Raw genomic sequence first — 25,447 nt, 5'->3', positions numbered from 1 at the left:
ATGACTGAAATGACGCATGTAAGTTGAACCTGTTTGGCAATGATGTAATTTTCCCCGAATCGAGGCCCTTGATTTTCGCGTAGCTATGCACGCATATTAAAAAGTAAATACCCCGAGTAAAATTTCTTTTCAGTTAAAAGGCAGCTGCCATTTCAAGTCAAAGTCTTCAAAAATAACGTTAAATATTGATGCCCTGGTAGCCAATCAAATGGCTTTTAAATATATGACGTGTTAGGGAGGGTGTATAAGAAATTTAATACTGTCACAAGATAAACGCAAGAAAAAGGAACTTTTATAATGAAGCTCACTTTGCCCACCTAGCAGACACACTGAACAACACTGAGTTGAATGAAATATAATGGAAACATGAACATGAAAGATTGAAGCGCAATGCATTTTCCATCACAGTCATCATTCGTGTTTCTTTTCTTCATCACTGTAAGTTTGTCACAGGAATTTCTCTCGAGTGAACTGGACATGTTTGAACCTTAATAGTCTTTGCTAGATATTGAGGCTGCTAACTTAATATTTAACTTTTTCGTTGCAGCTAACAAAATTTTCTTTTGCCTGTGAAAAGTGGTCCGATCATGCTACAGGTAAGCTTAGGTATTTTCCATTAAAAGGATAATTATGTAGTGGGAATTTGTCAATGCTTTGCTGAAAAACTGAAGAACTCTGGTGACTTTTTCTAACTTCTAACTTCCTCTCACCAACGATGATGTTTTTATAACAGGCACGCATTTATCTCCTCGCTCGTTTTTAAAATTTAAAGCGCCGCTTCAAATGGCGATCGCACATTATTTTTAGAACGGCTTGTTAACTTTAAAAGGGTTTAAGTTTGGGTTAGTATTCAACGATTAACCGGAACATTAGAGAGATTAAGATTCACGTTAACAGCATACGGCAAACGGCAAACGTCAGTTGAGAATTTCTCAGAATAGAAAATAAGCAGCTTAAAACAGTCCTGAGCGATTCTTATGAATAAAGCTAGCATAAAACTACTTATTATATGGCTGAGTCTGTTTTCGCCATGCGATTGGTCAATTTGCGGTCCGTAACTTGCTATACGGACCAAAATTTTTCAAGAAAATGTTCATTTCGGAGGTCTAAATCTCTTTACCTCGAAAAAAATATTTAAATAAAGTTATAAGACGCCTGTCAACCTTGAGGACGTGGATGTTGACTTTGGCCTTCAACATTTTAAACTGTGTTTATTTGTGAACGAAGGCGATGAAGAAACTAACTCGTAATCTTATCGAAGAGGATTCTAGTCAGTGTTTGAAAATTTTATCCTAGTACACAGTTAAGAAGACGAAAATCGACTAGCAGAGATTCGAGATGTTTTGCCTTAGAGAAAATAAGTAATTCCTTCAACAAATATGATAACAATCATACCTGCACTTGATCACCTTGACAAGCTTTTTTGCCGTTTGCAGTGTTTTTTCAAAGACCAACGAAAGAAAGATAGAAGCGAGTTCGAGCCAGACACAATAATGTCCAGTTTTCAAAAGATTCCAGCGGCACATTAACGAGTGAATACTTACAGTGCCCTTAGTTTCCACGGAATAAACTTTGAAATATGTCTAAAAACCCTAAGGACTGGGATGTTGACTTTGCCTTTCCAAATTTTAACCTAGCTTTGTTTTAATGAGAACGAAGCTGTTGTAGAAACTGAATCATAACCTTACCGAGGAAGAGAATTCTAGTCAGTGTTTGAAAATGTCAACGCAGATCACAATTGAAGACGAGAATGAACTGGCAGAAAGAGAGGTTTTCCCAAAAACAATTAACGAGCGAATCCTTCGACAATGACAGTAAACGTACCTTGAAAAGCTTCTTTGCCTTTTGCAGTGTTTTTTTCCCAAGGACAAACGGAGCAAAGATGGAAACGACTTCTAGACAGACACAGTGTCAGGTTTCCAAAATACTCCAGCGTTACATTAAAGAGCTAAAACTTACAGTGCTCTTAGTTTTGTTTCGTGCGCCAATAAAAACTTTCTTTTTTGACACCTGTCAAATGACTGTCATTTCGTGCGTCTTGCACTTGTTTCCGGTCCCCCAAACAGGAAGAAGCCATATAATAAACATCTTATTAGCCTCGTTTTTTCGGTCCGTACTGTAAATTACGGATCCTCGTTTTTTTCCATCGATTAATGGCCCAAGCGCGAAGCGCGCGGGCCATAAATCGATGGAAAAAAACGAGGATCTGTAATTTACAGTACGGACCGAAAACTCGGCTAATAAGAAGTATTTATTTTTGTGTAGTAGCAGTAACCAGTAAATGAAAAATAAGCGGAAAACTTGGTCACATGGTACAAATTCCCGTTTGCCGTTTGGCGTAAACGTGAATCTTAATCTCTCTATCGTAATAATTTCTATTCGGCCATAACTGGTTAACAAATAAAAATTAAGAGTTCACGTTAAGAACAAACCAAACATAAGTAAGGGAAATTGTTTACTTGCATATATAATATTATCATCAAAATAAACTGCTCGAAAGCTCTTTGATGTAAAAATTGAACATTGTTTTTGAAAATTTGGTCAGTTTTCGAAGTGTGGAGAATCACTGAAGAATATCAATCGCGTATCGATAATTAAAAACCTTGGACTAACGAATACCTATAATTATTTTCACGTTTTATTTCAAGGTGATGTTCCTTCCATATTCCTCGGCAAGATTAAATTTGAAAACAAATTTAAAAAAAAACGATATCATGGCAGATTTCCCTCTTAACGTTGCAGTTTGGCATTTCCATAAAGTTTTGACTTTACTGCCGTTATTTGCTAGATGAGGAGTATTTTGTAATTGCAGCTATCGGTGTTTTTACCCGATCTAAGGGTATTCGTTCTTCGGCCCAATGTGCAAGATTCTACTTTTGCTTAAATTCATGATTCGCTACTCAACTGGTATTCATGGTAATCAGTGGGTCATTCCCGACTCCATTTGCACCTCATAGCCGTTAAGACAGGACCGCAGATTTCGAATTATATCTTAATCATGTCGAATTAACTACACTTAAAGGAAGAAAAGATGGAGCGCACAGGGAGCAAATTGTCCAAATTCAGCGAATTTTGCCACTGGATTCTTAGCACGCGTTCTCTCGAGGTAAAGATTGTTCAAAAAATTACGTAAACGTAGTTTTAAATCGAGAAGTTCTTAATATTTTTCCGCATCCATTTGTACAACCGTAATTTACATTTCATTTCAGAGAAAAAACATGTTAGGTGTTCCAACTGCGAGCTGCCATAACTATCTTGACAGCATTTCAGTTCACCAGGGAAACGAATAGTGAAAAAAAAGGTCACTTACGTATACTTGGGATATCTTAGCACCTACTCGAAAACTTAACATATTTACCGTGTCTAGATATATTAATGCATTAGTGGGTGTAAGCGCAAGATAAGACCCTTATCGAAGGATTATCTTGAAAATTCGCTGAAATACGTTTACAAGATAGAACGGCGCGAGAGACGCTTCTACATTTTTAATATTTTCAGCTAGAAAGGAGAAACGTTTTGAGTCATTGCCTTCACAGTAAACCCTAACAGCAACTCTACGTCGGAATTAAAACAAAAAGCTTTACTCGCACCCGTGGAGGGAATTTGTGCCAGTATTATAAACTCTATCCCAAATGAAATTAGTCTATTCAGGAACCAGGTCTGTTATACCACCTGTCTAGTATCTGAATTACAAGCTATGTCATGCAAATGATACTAAAGCTGCATACAAATTCATCGGAAATGATACTGCCTCTGCAAAATGTAAACATAACCTGTTCTAAAGTAAACGAAATAAATTCAAAAATGTGCCTTTAGGTGCTGGAGGGAAACCTTTTAAATAGAAGCATACCGTATAATATCAATTTTCAACATGTGGTCACATTCATAGGTAACTAAAGATGACTTGGTTGGGAAATTGATGGTTGAAAACTTGTCAGCTTATATTCATTCTTTCATCTACCGAGTGATTTTATTAAATTCTCTCTATAAGTTTGTATTGGGGATGTTTGTCTTAGAATTGTCCTTAGTTACCAAATCACCCGCATATTGGTCAATCTTAATATTAACATCTTAACTTGTCAAATTTGCGTTGGTATATGACACCCCTCTCTTAATTGTATAAGCAGGAAGTTCCAAGACTCGAAATATCAGTCATTTCATATATTTCCATTCAATCTCCGTTTCTCTTTTACCATATTTCTTGATTTGCTGCTTCAGTGTAATAGCTACGAGAAGATTTAAGTCGATAAAAAAAATTTTCTTGGTTTATTAGGTTCATTGTTTTGGGCCCTCTGGTTTATGAAGACTCTTCTTTTTCAGTTTAATTTGAAATCAATTAGTTATTCAGGCGAGCCGTAAATCGAAATTCTCCTCACTCCTCGTTTTTCTTAAGAAAAGCGATTTTAGGTAATTTTTGAAGAATTACAAAAACTTGCTGAAAATTATAAATTAAAAAATGCTGTATAGGTGCGTAAATGAAAAGGACTCTGTCCTATTGTTTGCTGATAAATTGCGTCAAAATCTCCTGTTTACACGTCCCACTTAACAACGACTGATGCACCTGTTGGGGAATAGCTAATTAACGCTGAAAAATTTGCATTACCATGCACTGGGATACGGAATTTTAGAAGCATAAAATCCATTTTATACCAGCCTCTACTTTCTGGACTGGTTTTCGCCAATTAGCATAGAAATGGCTAAAAATGAGATTTTCGACATTTCTTTGAATATTTTTTCTTGCTTATTAGATGTAAGGGGACATTTTATCTGGATATTCAGAGTAGTAGGTGAATAGCAAAACTGGCAGTGGGCTTTCAACCAAAATGTTTGTATGGGTTTTGGGTAACTCTGGCAGTATTGGTCAGAATTTGCAAAATGAGTTATCTGTGCAAAGACCTGTTCTTCCTGAATTCGTTATTTATACTAACTTGATTGCTTATTAACTGAAAACTAAGTCGGTTCAGAAAAAGATAATCAGCATTGCTCCATATCGACCAGAAATGACTCGATCTGTAGCCAAGGGGTTAATAAGTTCCTTACAGAATGATTAACTGACACCAAGGAGTCGAAACGAACACACTGCAGTGAAATCTTTAGCGTTTTTATCTATCAGATATGTGCGTGTGTGTGTGTGAAAAGTGAACTTTTTCGGCCTGTGTTCTTTACTTATTTGTATCGTCGTAACGGTTAATAGACCCCTTTACATATATTTTTTTTTATCTAAAATGTTGTTAGAGCAGTGAAATACTATGGATACCATTGTTGATTATCTTCTATCGACGTTTTTTGGAATACTGCTCTGAAAATGATTAAAATGTACAGTAAATGAGCTGAAAGTTGACTTTCACACCTGGTTGAAAGATTAAAAAATAAACCTTTTTATAGAGAAATTTTGAGGTAATGTATTCCATAAACGCTATCAAGTGTTAGTTTTTTCCCAAAAGTAGATAGCTAATGAAATTTTCCTTGGAAACGTCTTTCTCAGTTTCTTTTATTACCGAAATGGAAAGCGCCCGTCATTTTGCTTTCAGCTCAAGAATTCAATGCTTTCTGCTTTTTCTTTAAATCGCTGAAAGGGATAAACTTAGGATTGTGTTTGTTAGGTGTTAGCCTAAGGAGTCAGAAAAAAGAAACTTCTTCCAACCATTTGCAAATGGTCATGGGGCTTATATTAGTATTGACGTACGTTGTTGCTTGATGTATAGAGAGATGCATATGTCCGCGTATGGTAGTTCACCAGATGTAAACATTCACTCGAAGCAACGACATTCTTCGCCGGATAATTTTGGACCGTATTTTTATTCCTTATCTTAACTGGTCTTGAAGTTCATTCATAAAATGAAATGAAATGTGTGAAACGTCTGTAACAAGTCGTGCTTTCATCGTTTTCAGCTGTATCTATTGATAACTAATAGTTATTTTTCAATTGTTGACTACTTCTAACTAAAACCACAACAGGATTAGCTCAGATAGGTAGAGCGCGCACTTGACTGCAGAGAGGGAGGGCGATTTCCAGCACCAACGACAAAAGAAATGCAATTTAGTAATCCAAAAATTCTAAGTAGTGAATAGAACGCTTTTTAAAATTGCTTTTTCCAAACGTTTGAGAGAAAAAAGGAGAAACGCGCTGAGTACACATAAACGTGTCCAATGCATTTTCTGGAAACTTTTCGTTTTTTGTATTCGACTTCCTCAGTAGAATGATTTCCACATTTTCCCAAAAGTAGATAGCTAATGAAATTTTTCCTTGGAAACGTCTTTCTCAGTTTCTTTTATTACCGAAATGGAAAGCGCCCGTCATTTTGCTGCTTTTTCTTTAAATCGCTGAAATGGATAAACTTAGGATTGTATTTGTTAGGTGTTAGCCTAAGGAGTCAGAAAAAAGAAACTTCTTCCAACCATTTGCAAATGGTCATGGGGCTTATATTAGTATTGACGTACGTTGTTGCTTGATGTATAGAGAGATGCATATGTCCGCGTATGGTAGTTCACCAGATGTAAACATTCACTCGAAGCAACGACATTCTTCGCCGGATAATTTTGGACGTATTTTTACTCCTTATCTTAACTGGTCTTGACGTTTATTCATAAAATGAAATGAAATGTGTGAAATGTCTGTAACAAGTCGTGCTTTCATCGTTTTCAGCTGTATCTATTGATAACTAATAATTATTTTTCAATTGTTGACTACTTCTAACTAAAACCACAACAGGATTAGCTCAGATAGGTAGAGCGCGCGCTTGACTGCAGAGAGGGAGGTCGTGCGTTCGATTCCCTGAGCTGAACCAACACTTAGGGTTCTAAAATAACTGAGAAATGAAGCGCTACCTCAAGTTTGTCCTGCAAACGGCTATACCTTCGCGTGGCTCGTAAAATGGCGCTGCCTCCCTTCTCCTGTAGGAGGCATAAAAGTAGTGTCCTCAATAATTACTTTCAACCTGAGTGTATTTTTTCACACGTGCACCTAAACGGTTTATGGAAATACTTGTAATGAGTCTTAGCAAATTGACAAGTATGCCAAGTATGCCTCTCCGAAGAAATATTTTATAGAAAACGGTCGTTGGGTGCCCCTGCAGGCCAAACGTCGAACTTTTCAAGACACGAACTAAACTTTAATTTGGGTCGACCTAACTCAGAGTAAACTTAAATTTAAATCTTCTTCAATCTTGAGACGCGTCGAACCAATCAACTGAATCTGATCAAAGAGAAATTTTAATAAATTCTCCCGAAAGAGGCTAAATATACATTATCATACAAATTTTTAATTTATTAGTTAAGTTTGTCGCATGTGAAGATTGACGTTTGTCCCGGAGACGATTTTCAGACGTTCAGTATTAGTCTGATACAGATGGATAGAACGTGTTGGACGCTCCAAACTCATTTAGACTTACTCAACTGAGCCAGACGAAGAACTTTTCTTGAACTTAACTCACCAAGTTTGATTCGTCTCATAAAAAGTTTGAATGCTTTGCCTAGGCCTAAGATACCTCAACAATTTCCCCCCTGAAACTGTGTTAAATAATATCCCGCATAGTTCAGATTTTATGTAGTTGAACGATATCTGTTTCTGTTTTAACAGATGTGATCAAGCTCCTAAATGTCAGCCTAACATCCGAAGCGACCAATGATCCCGGAAAAACTCCCTCCACGAACGGCTTAGCTTACATCACAGTTAATGGGAAAACTACGCACCAAAGACTAAGGGTTTCAATGTAGCTGTTTTTGACCATCTTTCAGGTAAATCGATAATCAAAGAATATTGCAAATAGAACACAGGAAAACAGCATTTGAATTACAGAATGATTCCGGGGCCTTAAAGGCTGGAATTCTCCCAACGGCGTATCCTTTAGGCCCGTTCTTAAAAGGGCGTAATAATATGCTTAGAAACTGTCGCATACTAGAATACGTTTTCTTTACCTCAGGCTTGTGAGTCTTCCTGTAGATCATGAGTGGATAGAAAGCTACGGCTGTCACTGTTTGGGAATTATGAGTTCGAATCCTTTCAGGAATTCAATATTTTGTCTCTCTCTGACGCTCGCGAAATAGCAATATTTACATCTTTTGCTCATTTATTCATTTGACAGCGAAACCTAAGCTAAAGATATCCACTAGGTAATAAAGTAAAAAGTGATCAGTAGTCTTGACATCTCTCATGTCTTCTCCAATGCAGGTCGGTTTCTAACTTCAGCTGCATTCGATTGTGCTGCCAGCCAGGCTAAATGCGATGAGTTAGGTACCTTTGTAAGTGGTCTGCCCCAGGATACAGTAGTGTTGATTGCAATACAAGAGTCTGGTTTAGTAAGCGGTCGAAGTCTCCCCACTAGCCAACTGAAAGAGGTGGGAATACAGTCAATTTCCACTCTTGGCGCCAACAGTTCCTTCACTTCCATTGGATACAAAGGAAAAAACGCCGTGGATTGGAAAAATGAAGCGCATAATAATGACAGTGCACGTTCCACCACAATTGCAGCACTTATCCCTATCAATTGTTCTTACGTGCCATCAGGTTAGTTTCGACCTTTTTATCTACCTAATTTTATTGTTTTAACAAAGGATACTAGTTAAAAGCCTTTTTTGTGTTATTTCTGCCCTTTTTCTTCCAAATCTTGCCATGATTTGAGTCGTCCATAGTTCTCTCGATCATTACGTTCCAGTGTCCAAGAACTGCTTACTGTGCCTCTGAAGACTTATGGAGACCGCCGGGGCGTTCGGCACTGGTGTGCCAAGGCTATGGAATATTTTGATCTCTGCATTAGAAAGTGGCCTTCATTAGCTATTTGAAAAAATGAAAACAAAAATCTTTTCCTCACTGTCAATTTATCTTGGTTTTTTTTTAGAGTTTTATAAAGGAAATAAAGGGAGATATAACGAATCGACCATAAGAGGACACAGAAAAAAATCTGAGCCCCAGATGGGATTCGAACCCACGACCCTCCGCGTTCTAGATCGGATGCTCTAACCTCTGAGCTACTGAGGACTCGTTGGCGAGCAAGGGTGAGCTTTGCCTGCGTGCAGACGTCTCCTATTTCCTTTGTTGCATGCGGAAAAGGGACGTCTGCGTAACGCCGTCGCTAATCGTGTTCCAGCGTCCCGCTGGCAGGGTATTCTATTTCGCATAAATTGTGAAATAATATCCGGTTGGAAATAAGAGTTGACAGGCCAAACATAACATCATAAGCTCGTGATAATGCGAAACGTGACCTTGAGAGTCTGCTTAAACAGAGGTTTTTCTTCTTTGCTCTCTCGCGCGAAGATTACTAGCACTACACAGTGCATGTAGCATTCTAAACTTTGACTGAGTAAATTTCCTTTTTGTCGCACTAAGTCTTACATTTAGAGGTCATGAAGCAGGTTTGTTACATGCATACTGAGTAATCATTTCCTGTGGTTTATGCTTCTGTGGGTATTCCTGATAGGATTTGATTTCAGATGCAGTTGTAAAGTGTTTAAATTTTCTATGGCCTCTGTTTGTTACGGCTAAATAAAGATTTTACTTTCTTTGGCTGGCTTTCTCCGAAATGCCTTCCTAGTGCGAAGTCCACGCCGCTTTTGTAGTTTTCTCAGACACTTTTTACAAATGTGATGTGATGTGTCATGCACAGTAAATTGATCTAAATTGTAAAGAAATAATTTCCTCGCACACGTTAAATTTTCCGGGACCTCGCACAAGATTTCGAACGGTCTGCACACAATGGCACATGTTTTGATTTGTTTTGGCTGGAAAACCCCGATTACATAAATCACCGCATACATTATCAGACCAGATTCAATAACAACCAATTAGCGTTAAGTCAAACAATGCGAACTGTGTGTCAGCCTATCACAGCATGTTCCCAAGATCTTGGGAACCCAGCGGGACGCTGGAACACGATTAGCGACGGCGTTACGCAGACGTCCCTTTTCCGCGTGCAACAAAGGAAATAGGAGACGTCTGCACGCAGGCAAGGGTGGGCTCGAATCCCATCTGGGGCTCAAATTTTTTTCTGTGTCCTCTTATGGTCGATTCTTTACATCTCCCTTTATTTCCTTTATAATATTAATATCAGTGGCATAGGTTGGTTGGTTGGAGGCTCCTTCATGGGTGAGACATTTCTTACTATTAATGTGACTGTGTGATACAGTTAAGCCTAAATGTGTTGCTTGTGTTGGACTGTGTGACTGCGAGATGCGGTTCGCAAGTCCAACCCACAAAAAATGACCCTTGCTCGCCAACCAGTCCTCAGTAGCTCCGAGGTTAGAGCATCCGATTTAGAGCACGTAGGGTCGTCGGTTCGAGTCCCATCTGGGGCTCAGATATTTTTCTGTGTCCTCTTATGGTCAATTCTTTACATCTCCCTTTATTTCCTTTATAATATTTTAGAGTTTTAGAGTTTAACTTTTATTTCTTCTACACGTATTGATATTTTCAAGCTCTGTAAATTTATCCTCACTGGTATTTTCAGCTTTTATAAATTAGTATCATTATATTATTGAGATATCGATCAGTAAAAAAATGGGTCCATAAGGACGGTAGTTTAATTGGTTATATAGATGTTTGAAAATTTTTAGATGAGTTTTTGAATGTTTTCTAATTAATAAAAATGGGGACGCGAATGTTTAAAACTTAGAAAAACTGAAAAACATTGGATTTTTGGGTTGTTGAAAGTTAAAAAAACGAAGATCATCAATTACCAAACAAATACCAGATATTCCACCACCTCAACAAGGTGTCTCTGAGCCCATAATAAGAGAACTAACTGGTTTATATGTATGCTTTTTCTACCCTAATTTCTTTCTTGACTATAGTTTCTTTTATTTTTGTAGCTTCCACAGCTTGCAGTCCATTCAACGTAGCTTCGCAAAAGTACGGTGGCAGCTGTATGAATTCAAGTAATGGTGACTGTAGACATGCTACTGACGGCAATTCTACTACGGGCTGGGAATCTTCATCAAGCGGCGTTATCAATTTCTACTTAAAAATTGGATTTCATACCAGCTTTACTGTAAACAAGCTGCGAATTCAGCAAAGTGTGACTACGGGGCAGCAGATTCAAGAGATTTTGCTGGAGTTCAGTGACTGCTCACACGAGAAGGTTAGTAAATCCTGACTATTTTCAGTGGTAACCTTTTGAGTTTTGCTTTTCTCGGATTAAGACAATCTAGACATTTTTCGTGACATTTGAAATATTCAAAGTCTTATTGGAAGGTTAAAATCCGTCTCTATGAATAAGTGACGTTACTGCTAGCTCAGTTGTCGAAATATGAAATTTGCCTGAATAAAATGAGGCAACGTGAACAAAGTTTTGGCTCAACTTTAAATTTTATTTAACCGAATCGTATTTTATAACAAAATAATTTATTGAGTTGTAAAGAAGGCACTCAATGACTGTCCTTCCTCTGCTCGGCTTCCTTAAAAAGAATATTGGAGTTCAGCACTGTACGACCAACCCACGATAGTCAGAAGCAGTGGTCCAAATGCAAAATGATAAATAATAATGATAATAGTAATAATGATAATAATGGTAATAATGATTATCATAATAATAATGTTAATATTATTATTATTATTATTATTATTATTATTATTATAAAAACAAACAAACCCCAAGACATTCCTTGGTGGTTTACGGGCGGTAAGACATTATTAATTCCGAAGCCAGGTCAATTTTCCAGCGAAAATCAGCGCTCGATTACCTGCTTAAACACCATCTACAAGTGGTTTAAAATCAATGAATCATCACCTTAAGAAGTATGGCTTGATGGAGCGAGAGCAGCGAGGTGCGAGAGAGAAATGCAGTGGAACTTTTGACAACCTCGTTATTGACCGAATGGTGTGTCAAGACGGTCATTGGAGAAAGCGGAATCTCAGTATGGCCTAGGTAGATGTTAGAAAGGCCTTTGACACGGTAGGTCACAGATGGTTAGGAGAGGTGTTTGAGCTTGATCGATTCCATCGGTGGTTAGGCGTAGCAATACGGCAATTGAGTAATAGGTGGAACACTAGAATTGTGGTTAAGACGAAGCAAGGGACGGAAACGTCAGAAATGATAACTTTCATCGAGATGATACGCTTTATCCAAGTCTCCTCAGCTTATGCCTAAATCCTATAGCTTAGAAGCTCAAGGCAACCGAAGGGTATAAGTTGTCCAAACCGATCAGTCTGAAGATAACAGATCTGTTGTACATCGATGATTTGAAGGTATCTGCAGCGTCGGAAAGTAAGCAACGGAGAGTTCTAAGATCTGTTAAGGATGACATGGAATGTGTAGGTTTAAAGTGGAACGAGAAGAAGTGCGCGGTTGAACATGTGAACATAGAGTGTTTGATTCAAGAGCGGAGAACTTGGAGATTGACAATGCTAAAGCAATGAGTAGTTTGGAAGAAGGGTGCTCTTACACGTTTCTGGGAGTATTGGAAACTGTGAAACAGGAAGACAGAATTTTTCCTCAAAATGCAGCGAAGGTGTACTTGCAAAGGTTATCTATTATCTGGTCTGTCCCTCTGACAGACTACCACAGAGTGGCTGCGTCGAAACAGTGTGTTTTACCAGTTTTAACGTATTCATGTGGACCCAGACATGGCCACTTGCCGACTTACAGCAGCTGGATAAAGAAGGGCGTAAAATTATCGTGGACAATAATGGGAATCACCCCCTGGGATCGATAGCACAACTCTACAATTCAAGAAAGAACGGTAGAAGAGGCCGTAGATCATGTGTTAAGCGGAGTATAAAAGCACTAAGATCAAACCGGCTGTAAAATTATTTGAGAACTCAGATACGACCATGAGCGCCGTGAGGAAGTTTGAAGAGAACGCAGTGCAGACCGGGTGTCAGTCAATCATCAAAGATGCTGAAAAGTGTGCCTCAGAGCTACACTTAACTCTGACTTTACAGCATCCTAATCCAAGGGCTACTACGAAGGATGGTGACGAAATAGGAGGAAAAAAACTTAAAAGACCACTCTTGCCAAGGCACAATAGAAAACTTTTTGTGACACACTGGGAGAAGAGAAATGGAAAGGGAAACTGGCTCGGCCCTTGATAATAGCAGCAGCCACGCAGGAATTGTACCAACAGATGTTTCCAACCAAGTTATACCACCAAAGGCAAACTGGAAAAGGGAGTGGAACTTCACATGTCATGTGCCGAATGTGTGGTAAATTGCCTGAAAATGTGTCGCACGTTTTGGCGGGGTGTGGGACACTCTCTCAGACTAAGTATCTCGCGAGGCATAACGCAGCTGTTAAATCCTCTTCTTTGAGTTGCTGAAGGACCTTGAACTTATTTCAGAAGTGTCTCAATGGTCAAGCAGTAAAGGAACTTGTTGGAGAGAAGAGTGCCACCATCTTACAAAGAATGCAGAGATCAGTCATATCGAGTACATTAAACATTGCGCGCAGTTTCAAATTCTTGCTCAAGAGGATTCTTGCTAAAGTGCTCTGTTTTAGAAAAAAAAATTTTATTGAAACTTTTATGGAAACTTTTATTATGATTTTGCCATATATCTTAAGCTAAATAGAATGGTGGACAAAATTTTAGGACAAACGGAAACATCTCTATTTTTTATTTAACGTTTTAATATTTTACAAGAGCCGGCTATGATATTCTTAATATTTCAATATTTAAAACATAAGAAAGACTTCATGGCGCTCTCTCCAGCTATGGCTCAAATAGCATCTTCACCAATATGAGCTGTAGAAATGTAAGGAATTCATACCGCATCGCTCGTCGCGCGGGTCAACAAGGAGCGCGAGGAGCGCGTCCCTCAGTGAATGGTCAGGGTGAGGTCGAAAAGTTGTCTACTGATCTACCCTCTCAACCTGCAGTGGCGGCCAACCCATCTCTGAGTCTCTCTCAACAGGGTCCTTCCACACCAGAACGGGCAGGTACCAACACAGATAGAAGAAACACCAGACACAAATGGACACGAGAGGATTACATTGAAGTCATGTTCTGCTATTTCAAGGCAAAGGCAGACCCCAGTGAAGGTGTAACAAAAGATACATTCAGAATATGGAGGGAAAGAAACCCAAATGAAAGGCCCAATCTAACAGCCAATACACTGATTAACCAACGTAGATATATTGAAAAACAACACAAACTAACAGAAATTTAACTAGATAACATCAAGCAACGGATTGAAAATGAATTGAATGAACAAAACAACCAAACAGATAGTGTAGTGGATGATGTGTTTGTAGAAGATGCCAACAATTGTTATGAGGACTCAAATGAAGATGAGGTAAAACCATCACAAAATCCATCTGAGATCGAAGACCTAGTTAAAGAAATTAAGAGGGCAATAGCTGAATGGGAAAACATCAGGATGGCAGAGAGGCCCCCTCTACCCTAGATATCAATGAACAGAAAAGCTGAGCTGTTGATCAAACAAGCAAACCAAGCAATTCAATTGGTAAAAGCAGAAGAGGCACCCAACCTCAATAACATCAATTTGTTACAATATGTCACTGCGTATGTGATATTTGAAAAGATGGGTAAAACGCCAAAACTCCCAAAGACAAAGAACAATAAACGGCAAAAACCAAAATGGAGGACAAGAATAGAGAATCAGATTAAAAGCATGAGAGCTGATCTGTCGGTACTAACGGACAAGGCACAGAAAGGTGAAAACCAAAAGATCTCCACGAAAAAGCAAAGAATTAAAAAGAAATACAAAATAACAACAAATCAAGAACTGCAAACAGTAAGGGAATCCCTTAAAATGAAAATTCAAGCAAAAGCCCAAAGAATCAGGAGATATGTAAAAAGAAGTAAACAATTCAGTCAAAACCAGGTGTTTGCAGATGTTATCAGTTGAAAAACCACCTAAGAAAGAAGCAACAGAAACATTTTGGCGTAACATCTTGGAGAACGATAGAGAGCACAACCATTCAGCAGAGTGGATAAAGAGGGAGGAGCAGAAATATGCTGATACAGAATGCCAACCATGGGAGGACATAAGCCAAGATGAGTTGCAGACTGTTTTAAAGAAAGCAAGCAAGTGGAAGTCACCCGGCCCTGATGCAGTTCCTAACTTCTGGCTAAAGCACCTCACAGCACTACACCAACACCTACTGAATGCATATAACCAAGCAATAGAACGCCCAGAAAATCTGCCTGATTGGTTCACTACAGCACAAACATATTTACTACCAAAGAACAAAGACACAGAGAACCCCTAAAACCATAGGCCAATTGCCTGTTTATCAACATCCTACAAGGTGCTCACATCGATTTTAACCGAAAGAAGCTACACCCACATCACGAAGAATGATATATTGCCGGAAGGACAGAGAGGTTGTGTCAGGGGTTCATATGGATGCAAAGATCAGCTCCTAATAAATAAAATGATCATAGAAGACTGCAAAAAGAAGAAAAAGAACCTGAGTATGACTTGGATAGACTACAGAAAAGCCTATGATAGTGTCCCTCACAGTTGGATACTGAAGACCTTACAGATGTACAGATTTAATGAAAAACTAATGAAGATCATGAGAACCTCAATGAGCAACTGGAAAACTACGATGAAGCTATCTTACAATGATGGATGCATCACAACAGATCAGATCAAGATCAAAAGAGGGATCTTTCAAGGAGATTCATTCCCACCTCTGCTATTTTGTCTAACCCTTGTGCCTTTAACATCAGAGCTGGCTACATCTGGGTATGGTTACAAGATCTTAAACACAAGTGCTCCAATCAGCAATCTGTTTTATATGGATGATCTAAAATTGTATAGTAAGAACGAGCAAGAACAAGTTGGAGAACTGAAAATAATGAAACAATTCAATGATGATATTGGTATGGAACTTGGACTTGAGAAATGTGCCAAAGCCAGTTTCAAGAAAGGTAAACTGGCCTCAACTGGAAACATAGTAATAGATGATGACACAGAAATACAAGAGTTGGACCAGGAAGGAGTATACAAATACCTGGGTGTAGATGAAAGTGATGGTATCCAGCATAGCAAAATTAAAGAGAAGATAAGAAAAAAATATAATAGGAGAGTAAGATTAATGTCTAAGATCTGAGCTCAATGGAAGAAACAAAATAGAAGCTATCAATAGTCTTGCAGTCCCAGTTGTGCAATACAGTTTTGGCATCATTGACTGGAAAATCTCAGAACTGAAGAAGATTGACACAAAAACACACAAACTATTGAACATGCACAAGATGTTACATCCTAAAGCAGATGTGGAAAGACTGTACATCCCAAGAAAAGATGGAGGTAGGGGCCTGATTGATGTAGAAACAGCATTCAAAACAGCAACAATAGTGCTTGATCACTATCTGAAGCACAAAGAAGGGCAATATCCAAAGCAGCTGCTTGAACATGAAAGATCTAAAGCCAAAAATTCAATATCCAAGAATGCTACTAAATTCAAAAGGGAAGTAACAATGCCAGAGGTTGAGAACAGAGAAGATAAATCTGCCTCTGAAAATGCTAAAGCACTGAAACACGTGTTTAAGTCCAAGATGAAGTCAATGAAAGAAGAAAAGTGGAGAAACAAAGTATTGCATGGCTAGTATCCAAAGATCCTAGAGAAGCCTCATGTAGACACCGTCACCACCAACAAATGGTTGTCAAGTAATTTGAAAGGAGAAACGGAGGGACCACTTGTAGCAGCTCAAGACCAGGCAATGAACACCAGAAACTACCAGAAAGTAATATGTGGCCAGCAAGTGGAGAGCAAATGCAGAATGTGTTCGCAACATTAAGAGACAGTTGACCATATTGTATCTGGATGTGTGGTATTAGCCAAAACAGAGTACATCTCCAGGCACAATAATGCTGCAGCATATCTCCATTGGAGCATCTGTAAAGATCATGATATAGAGATTACAGACAAATGGTACGAACACGAGCCAGAGACCGTGATGCACAATAAAGATAACAACATCACCATCATGTGGGACATGCCAGTCAATACTGATAGAACTATAACAGCGAACAGACCAGACATCATCGTTAAAGATTCAGTGAATTCCACCTGCAAACTGATTGATATGACTGTTCCATCAGATAGAAACATCGCACTGAAGGAAACTGAAAAAAAAAGCAAGTACAAAGACCTAGAACTAGAAATACAGAGAATGTGGCATATGAAAACCGTAGTGATCCCTGTGGTTATTGGTGCACTTGGTACGGTGAAAAAGGGTATGGTAGAAAACATCAAGAAAGTATCAGAGAGAGCTACTATGACAGAGATTCAAAAGATCTGCGTGCTGGGATCTGCGCGAATCGTCAGAAAGGTGCTCAGTGTATGAACAGAATGATTGACTTGACTCACGCTGTAGGTGCATGGTTTGCGCCCGGCTAATGCACAAAAAGAACACCAGCAAAGACTGTGATAAAAGAGATAATAATAATAATAATAATAATAATAATAATAATAATAATAATAATAATAACAGCAACAACAACAATAATAAGACAAACAAAAGACTTCACAAAGCCTCATGACTATGCTAACCTGAGATCAGGCACAATTTGAGTGGTTCTCATACATTCTCTCTAACGGCTACCGCTAAAATTGGGCTCTCTTTTCGTTTCGCCATGCCCACCAGAATGTTATTTACAAAGCGAAACGAAAATAGAGCCTGATCTCAGGTTATGACTATGCTTCCTTTCTGTTAAGAGCCTGAATGGAACAAGAGAACAACAGTGCGTGTGATTTTCACTCTTAACACTAAGTATTTAGAGTAAACTCGGACGTCATTTTTGGTGACAGTAGCTACTGCTCTCAGTCCATTGAATTTACGGGCTTTAGGTCACCTTCCAACGCATTATCGATATGTAACGTATGTGGTATATGTGAAGTGAAAACAGAGGTGGAGCTATTAACCACGTTTTGGTCAAAACTAGGGTCATTTTGATACTTTTATTGTGTTTTTCAGTTTACACTAAAGGCGAACAGTTCCGATTTTGAAGAGTTAAGTTTTCTATCTCGCCCGGCAAAATGGATAAAGTTTACAGTCAAGAAATTATATGGGGCTAGCGGCGGAGTTGGAATCCAAGAAATAGAAGTTTACAATGAATATTGTAATCAAAGTAAGTGATTTTTAAAACTGAATAGATAAACACAAAAGGAGCCAACAGACGATTCTGTTAATTGGTAAAAATATCCTCCATGTTTGAAGGGAAAGATATGTTGTATATAACTTCATTAAAATTTTGATCCATTGTTGGACCTTGTTGGTGTTCGGCTATGTTTGTGAAAAGTGCGCTTCCTAGGGCTCTGAGAAACTTTGCCTCGAATTAGCAGTTTAACCATCTTTGAATGTTAAAAGATCAATACTGAGAAGAGCGGCACGAAATCTTTGAAGAAAGTAATACACAGCTTGATTTTGACTACAGAGTGAAGATAATGTGAACTGCGGGAATTCAGATCTACATGAATTCATCTTCATTCCAAGTTTCATTCGTTCCGCTGGTGAAGATGAACTCAAAAAATTGGCCTGCTCCCAATGTATGGCTCTTCATAGATCACTTAATTTGGTGGAGCACTGCAGTGCTAATGCAGAGGCCATTAGTTCGCATCCCGTTCAAAAGCCCAAAACTTTTTTCGGACTTAAAATTTCTTATATTGCAATTACAACTGCGGTGGTCATACTCTCGCTTTATTTAGATTTTTACATTGATTGTCCATGTATGCGAGTTTTCCTTTCAGGATAGTGTGCTATGGAGTGCTACTAACAGTCTCTATATCGTAGTTTTACTCTAAGTTCTTGTCAGAATTCCTTTTGCATTTTCTATAAGTAAACAACTTATAAATTCATATCAGCCTTAGTTCCTTTTTTCATCTATTAGGGCAGCGTGGTCGAGCGCTGTTCATGTAACCCTGACGTCTCGCCCTGACCCCTAGCTGAATTTGTAGTCGGTAGTCAAAAGTTTAAATTCTCCGCTAAGCTTGTAAAATCGCCTCTGGCCAGTTAGGATTCTTAACCATATTTTTTCCATTTAAATTATTCCTATCTGAAAAGCCCCATAAGGGGAGAGGATAATAAAGTATTTATGACACAATCCTTTACCAATCAGGGCGAAGGAATCTCTGTTATCACCTGAGTATTTAAACTAAAGTGAATTTGAATTTGTTTGTTTTTAGAGTCACTTTGTGACGCTGTCTTCCTAAACAGCAACAACCAATCATCTCATTACCGTCTACACAACCGAAAGTTTCAATTCATGATTGACGCCCAGAGAAAAGTTACCGTTCTGTTAACAAGTGGATCGCTTGTCACTAGCTCGCGTTATGAGATAATCATTGGGTCTGCGGAGGATAACCAGCTCAAACTAAAACGTATCAAAGGCAACATTACTGCTGATTTGTTGGTGAAGCACGTTACGGGGCCATTAAAGGAAAACGAGATGCGGTCATTCTGGATTGAAGTAGAAACAGACAGAGTAGTGTTTGGTTCTGGAGAAGTGGTATGTCTTACAGAGTATATGATTAGTTTCTTGCAAGAGAGAAACTACTTGGTCGATATTACTTATTTGAGATACGGCTGTTGCGACGCGTTCCTCGCACGACCCTCGCCATACCCTCGTGTATGATACGTCTTTGAGTCTTAGCGTGTCATTCCCCCTTCAACCTCTGTTATTTTCTTGTCAAAGATCATCGTTATTGTTATCCTTATTTTCAAACGCTTAGTAGACTATGGCATAACATAAAAGTTCAGTGGTTTAAGGTTTTCTTCATATTGGGGCTAAGTTCAGCAGCTGAACCTCTTTTAGGCGGCCACATTGGAAGTAACGGTAAGTAGCCGCTTAGTATAGGATTCACTGTAGTTGATGTTTTCTCTTAATTATCATGTAGCACCTATTTATACCCCAAGTAGACTAGATGACTATACTTTTCAGAATCATATATTGATTCACTGTCTCAAATGTTATCGTTTTTTCAACAGCTTTACCTGTTTTGGAGAGATAGTGATCCAATTAACGTGAAATACGTGTTCTTCTCTACGACCACATCAACGGCAATTATTCATGTGTGTGGACGTACAGGTAAAGAACTCATTTTTAATATCGCTGGTCACGTTCTTATACGTTTTAAAAATTTCCAGTTTATCAGGGTAACTGATAATGATGATTTTCTGTCGTTCAATTCAGGAAAAGGTTACACAGTTTATATTTGGCGGGTGGGTGGATTTGGCGTATTATATGACGGAAATTTGTTTTCCTCAACATCGCTTTTGCTCATAACTGGAGGGAAATTTATGTGAGTAATTTTCCGAAGACATGTAATTAAGTATTGGACCACAAATTTCAAAAACAACAGAATTAAAATTCTAATTTAATTCATATGATAGCTGAAAAATATAGACTATGTTTGAAAGCGCATGTCCAGGCTTGTCTTGTACACTATTTCGATAAATTGGTATTTTATAGCAACTCTCAGATAAGTATCATTTGATATAAAGCATGTAAAGAGGATCCTATTATGGAAAGGTTATTTCTTTTGGAATTGGAAATTAGGGAAATTCTAATTCTTTGATCCAAAGGGACTTATAAATTGACGTAGGCTGCGAAATCAGCCGACATTTCGGGACTCCACCAACGGTTTCTCCGGGAAAAGATGTTCAATGGAACGACAACAGAAATTCCATACTGATGACGTGTCACACCCTGATATAGGTAGTGCTTGTGATTGGTTGAAAATTTGCTCTAACCAATCAGAAGCACTACCCAGAACTGGGTAGTAACACCTCATCAGTATGAAATGTTTGCGCTCGTTCCTCAGAGATCATTTCGCGGAAAAACCGTCAGGGACGTTGCTAAATGTCGGCTGTTTTCTCGCTTTAAAATTGAGTCGGGGTGGGGGAAGGGGACTATTTTCGCAATTTTTGCATAGCATTCTCATTGCATGCTTTTAACAGATCAATGTTATAAAGATGCGACTCACTACTGGCCACTGGACAAGCCTGTTTTCGTAAAGGACATAAACAACGGCAAAATCGGAAAGATTCACGGTCCATGGATCACAGAGCGCGCAGCCGCTAAAGCTGACTTTTCACCTCTGGCGCTCTCCATCGACAGCTCTGCTTCCTGGGTAGACCTTAGCGACCTTTCAGACAGCTGCTTAAGCATTCCTTCCAAGTGTCCCAATGGATTTTCTTTAAGCTTCAAAGCCAGTATTTCTGGAACTGGAACCGGCTATTTGCTATCCCTTGGCACAGTAAGCATCTTTTATGTCGACGAAACCATGTATTTTACTGTTAAGGACACACACAAGGAGTGGGAGGTTAAAGGAGCCTTTAAGAGGAACACCTGGCAGACATTTTCCATTGGGTGGAGCTACCCAAATGGCCTGACTGCTGTTATAGTCGGTAATGCAGCTACTGTGTTGTATGATTTCAGTGGCAAGACTGTCACGCCTTCAGCTCTGATAAACGGTTCTTTTACGATTGGTCGACCAAAATATTTCAGTGGTGCAATCAGAGATGTTGCAATTTGGAAACTGGAAATAAGTGAGGAAAGGATGAAAACACTTCATGTATGCAATGGTGAGTCCACTTTTTATAACTTGTTTCAATAGGTTTGTGCAGATCAACCATCACTGCAACATTACGATTGTCAATAATAAAAAAATAACGAAACATGCAAAACAAGTTAACATCATTTTGCCAGAGGTAGCCTGGGATTTTGGGGCTCCGTAGTTGGGGAAAAGGGGGGACAATTCGCGATCAAAGCTAGCCGATCAGACCGAGATATGTTATGAACAGTTAACACGTGTTTAACCTTTGTCATGAGGATGTCATATAGTTTCATCTTTTTTTCTGGAAACGAAGAAGGCGTTTGAAAAGCTCACGTATTAGAAGAAGCACCGTATGATTATTTCAATGTGTTCATTTAAGATCAAGAAATGCTGTGCCTGTTTATTCCCAACATAGTCAAAAATTCTATCGCGAAAAAGGAGAAAAATAATGAGGTCAAGGGCCATTACTGATTCCCAAAAAGACTCACTGTTAAAGCGAGGCTAAGTGCAAAAACCTGTCCTGTTAAAATGTGAATTATAATAGAATTACTTTTGTAACAATTGGTTCGCCTCCAGCCTCGCTTTGAAACAGAGGCTTGGGACGTGAGATAAAAGGCCTAGCTAAGTGCACTTTTCTCATGAGCTGATGAGCAGTCACTCTTATCTATGGTGTTCACAGATCCAGACTCCTGCCCCGTGGGCTGGAAATATTTCGATGGTTCCTGTTACAAGGTGTCGCCTTCAAACCTCTCAGTTTCCGCAGCTCGTGAAGCATGCGTTAGTGAAACAGCTGATCTGGTGAAGATTACATCAGAAGAAGAAAATGCTTTTGTTCGTAGCTTGCTAAAAGGGGATGCTTGGATTGATGCTTGGATTGGACTTGAACGAGAGCCAAACGATGAATTATATTACTGGACAGACGGAATGAAGGTCTCTTATGAGAAATGGAATAACGGATCATCAAGTGGTGATTGTGTTGTTATGGAATCGAGTGGAAATTGGAGCAAAACTTCGTGCTCATCGTACACATCGAGATACGTCTGTGAACAAGGTAATGTTTCAAGCTCATGATAAATTTTCAAACGGCCGTTTTTTCGCTGTTGATTAAAATCACTCTTTTTTATGCCTTGTGCCAAGAATTTCTTTTAAACATTAACTACATTTGAGGACTTTTTACCCGTCAACAGTGCCTCATTATAAACGCAGAGCAGCTAGTGTTTCGAGTGTCTAATAAAATCATATTGCTTTCAATGCGGCACAGCAAATTCCTTGGAAAATCATTACAACTCACTGGAGGGACCTTACGATCCAAGGACGAGGACGGCAGCGAAAACGTCGCTGAAAAAGTGAATTCGCGTTCTTTTAATCTTCATCGCGATTACGCTTGTGTACGTCCTCTATAAAACGTGAAGTCAGGCATTTTCAAGTCGTAGTCGTGCAGTGACGGCAAAGAAATGTACAAAGTCAAAAAGAGTAATGCACGTGCAAAGTTCTTGTTTTGCTTATTAAACCTGTTGCTTTTATGACTTTTTCGTTGCCGTCCTCGTCACGGGAGGAAACTAACGGCCAACAATTATTCAGTTTTGCGTTTGCGTTCCATAGTCGATCAAAGTGATTTCAGAAATTGTTGATCTTAGTCTCTCAGTTTATCATTATTAATGCCTTAATGTTTATCCTTCTTCACTACAGTTCCTTACCAGTACTTGGGTTGCTACAAGGACGGTGACACATCGCCAGCTTTTGTTTTTAACCCCGGTGGATACAAGCCAAGCAGCATGACCCCAGGTCTCTGCATGCACGAGTGCGGCACTTGGTACTACAATTATGCAGCAGTAAAGGGGGGAATGCTGTGCTTGTGTTCTAACTCCACTTCCCCAGCGGCTGAAGGTGCCGCTGACATGTGCTTTTGGCCCTGTTTTGGTTCTGGAAATCTTAAATGCGGAGGAAAAAGTCACATTTCTGTTTTCAAGTCAGTTACGGTGTGGCCTCGGAGGCTAGATATGTCCTTGGATTCCTCTGTGTACACCTTCAAGGCTTTTAACATAACATTGACGCCGACGTTACCAGCAAATGAAACCGTTGAGTCCTACACGATTAACATCAGGGATGGTACAACTCATTACACCACGCATTCCCCTGCAACCATAGCAATTCTGCATCCCGGAAGTTACTACATCAAAGGAACAGCAATCGTAAAACATAGTAAAACAGGTTATCGATCAACAGTTGAATCTCTTGTGAAGACTAGGAGAGTAGTTTCTGAATTGACAGGTCTTAATATTTCTTGCCAATCCTGTGCTCCTGTGAACGTTTCCGCCGGTTGTTCTGTGATGTTCCGTTATGGTTCTAACGTGAATTATTCAGTGCAATTTGGGGACGGAAAAGGTCAAGTCAGTGGTTCACTGCCTGGTAAGTGTTAACACCCAAACATTACTACAACTTTGCTGCACTAACTTCTGTTAACAGAGACCTTTAGATTCTAAGACGAGGACGAGATTTTCTCAGTACGAAGTGTTGCGCATAAGTAAACCAGCATCATTTTAGCTGGAAAACGCGATAGCAGTCGTGACCTAACTACGAGTTTTTGCGAGTATCTCGAAGTGGTACAAAAAAGTTGTCAAATGTTCGAGGTTTTATTTTCTTGCGATCGAGAGAGGGCGTAACCTTGAGACATAACGGTGCTAACTTTCTTGGTGAAAAATTGTCCTGCTGTCTTTTTTTTGACAATACGCGGAAAAAATTACATCAAATTTCGTTTTCGTAGTTGTTTTTGTCCTCGAACACTAAGGTCTCTAATGAAAGAGCAAATTATGATGATTGGAATCTTTTGATTGATAAGCCAGAAAGTGTATCGTGGTAGGGGGATTTAAATGGGGTCAAAGTCTTCTGCGTCTTATACATTGCATTCCCCACTCCCGCCCTTTTTTGGTTTCCTATAGCCATTTTTCGATTGCGACATAGTAAGCATTCTCATGCAATTTCCCCTTGTTTATCCCACTTTCCATCCTTTTAAAACTCCTACCTCTCGCCCTTTCCTTTCCCACCTCTTGTACCCCTCCCACACACTATTGTCCCAGGCTCCTACTTCCTGTCCTTCCCCACTATGATATTCAATTAGTATAACTATATTTCGGACGTGCAAAGATAAGGATTCTGGGGATAGAGCCGGCCTAAACTTCAAAGTGAGAACCTATCAGCACTTGTTCATATTATCTTGTTCACAGTCTTAATCCACCACTGTGATTTCACGACGAATTTCAGGTCAAAAAAATACAACATTTAGTCGCCTACTGGGTGCAAATATATTTTCAGGCGCAAATTAAGCCGGGCAAAGCCTTAACCAGTCCTAGATGAGATTGGTCTTAAAACAGGGTCATATGATTTTCCTTCATGCACTACTGCTGAATTTGCTGATTATGCAATTAATGGACCTGTTTTTCAATCCACAGATGCAGCAGTACTGACTGTGGGCACACCAGCTGGGGAAGCACACTCGCCAATTACATCTGACGGGTTATATCTGATGGCGGGTACGGAAGTCAAAAGTAAAGGAGAAGCTGTTGCCCTGGAAATGGATGTTGAGACAGGAGGGTCTTTAGAAATCATGGTACTCTTCCAATAGACTAATGATAAAGTGTTTTGAAAATAGAACTCATTGTTCATCTTTACTTTACAAAACACCACACTGCTGGTTGATGTAAGTAACCAATAATAATGAAAAAGCCACGGAGATAAGAGTCAATCACAGAGCCCGAATGCAGAAAAGATCCAGGTGGGATTCGAACCCAGGACCTTCCGCACCCTAGTCGGATGCTCCAACTACTGAGCTAGTAAAGACTGAGGTGAGGAAGAGTGATTTCTGGGGGGGGGGGGATGACATACTAGCTGAATCAAACAGGAATCAAAACAGGGCACTAAGGAAGAGGTTTCATGCAATTCTCTTGGAACTTCGTTGCCCTGTTCGATACAAGTGGCAAAAAAGATAAAAG

At 39.2% G+C, this 25,447-nt stretch overlaps 1 protein-coding gene across 1 annotated transcript in view; it reads left to right on the top strand.

Moving 5' to 3' along the window:
- The first annotated feature begins 319 nt into the window (after positions 1-319).
- The window catches only part of LOC140940610 (polycystin-1-like), a 61,686-nt gene continuing 36,558 nt past the window's right edge, over positions 320-25,447 (top strand). The window contains 13 exon segments of the mRNA XM_073389605.1: positions 320-438; positions 548-596; positions 7,580-7,675; positions 7,678-7,737; positions 8,171-8,506; positions 10,804-11,072; positions 17,878-18,031; positions 19,086-19,408; positions 19,888-19,987; positions 20,860-21,486; positions 22,138-22,509; positions 23,148-23,867; positions 24,908-25,065. Of these exon segments, the coding sequence (XP_073245706.1) occupies positions 391-438; positions 548-596; positions 7,580-7,675; positions 7,678-7,737; positions 8,171-8,506; positions 10,804-11,072; positions 17,878-18,031; positions 19,086-19,408; positions 19,888-19,987; positions 20,860-21,486; positions 22,138-22,509; positions 23,148-23,867; positions 24,908-25,065 (3,312 nt within the window). The 5' untranslated portion in view covers positions 320-390.

The sequence above is a fragment of the Porites lutea genome, chromosome 6, assembly GCF_958299795.1.
Source record: "Porites lutea chromosome 6, jaPorLute2.1, whole genome shotgun sequence".
In the NCBI taxonomy this organism is placed as follows: Eukaryota; Metazoa; Cnidaria; class Anthozoa; order Scleractinia; family Poritidae; genus Porites; species Porites lutea.
This window is presented reverse-complemented; position numbering and strand designations above follow the sequence as displayed.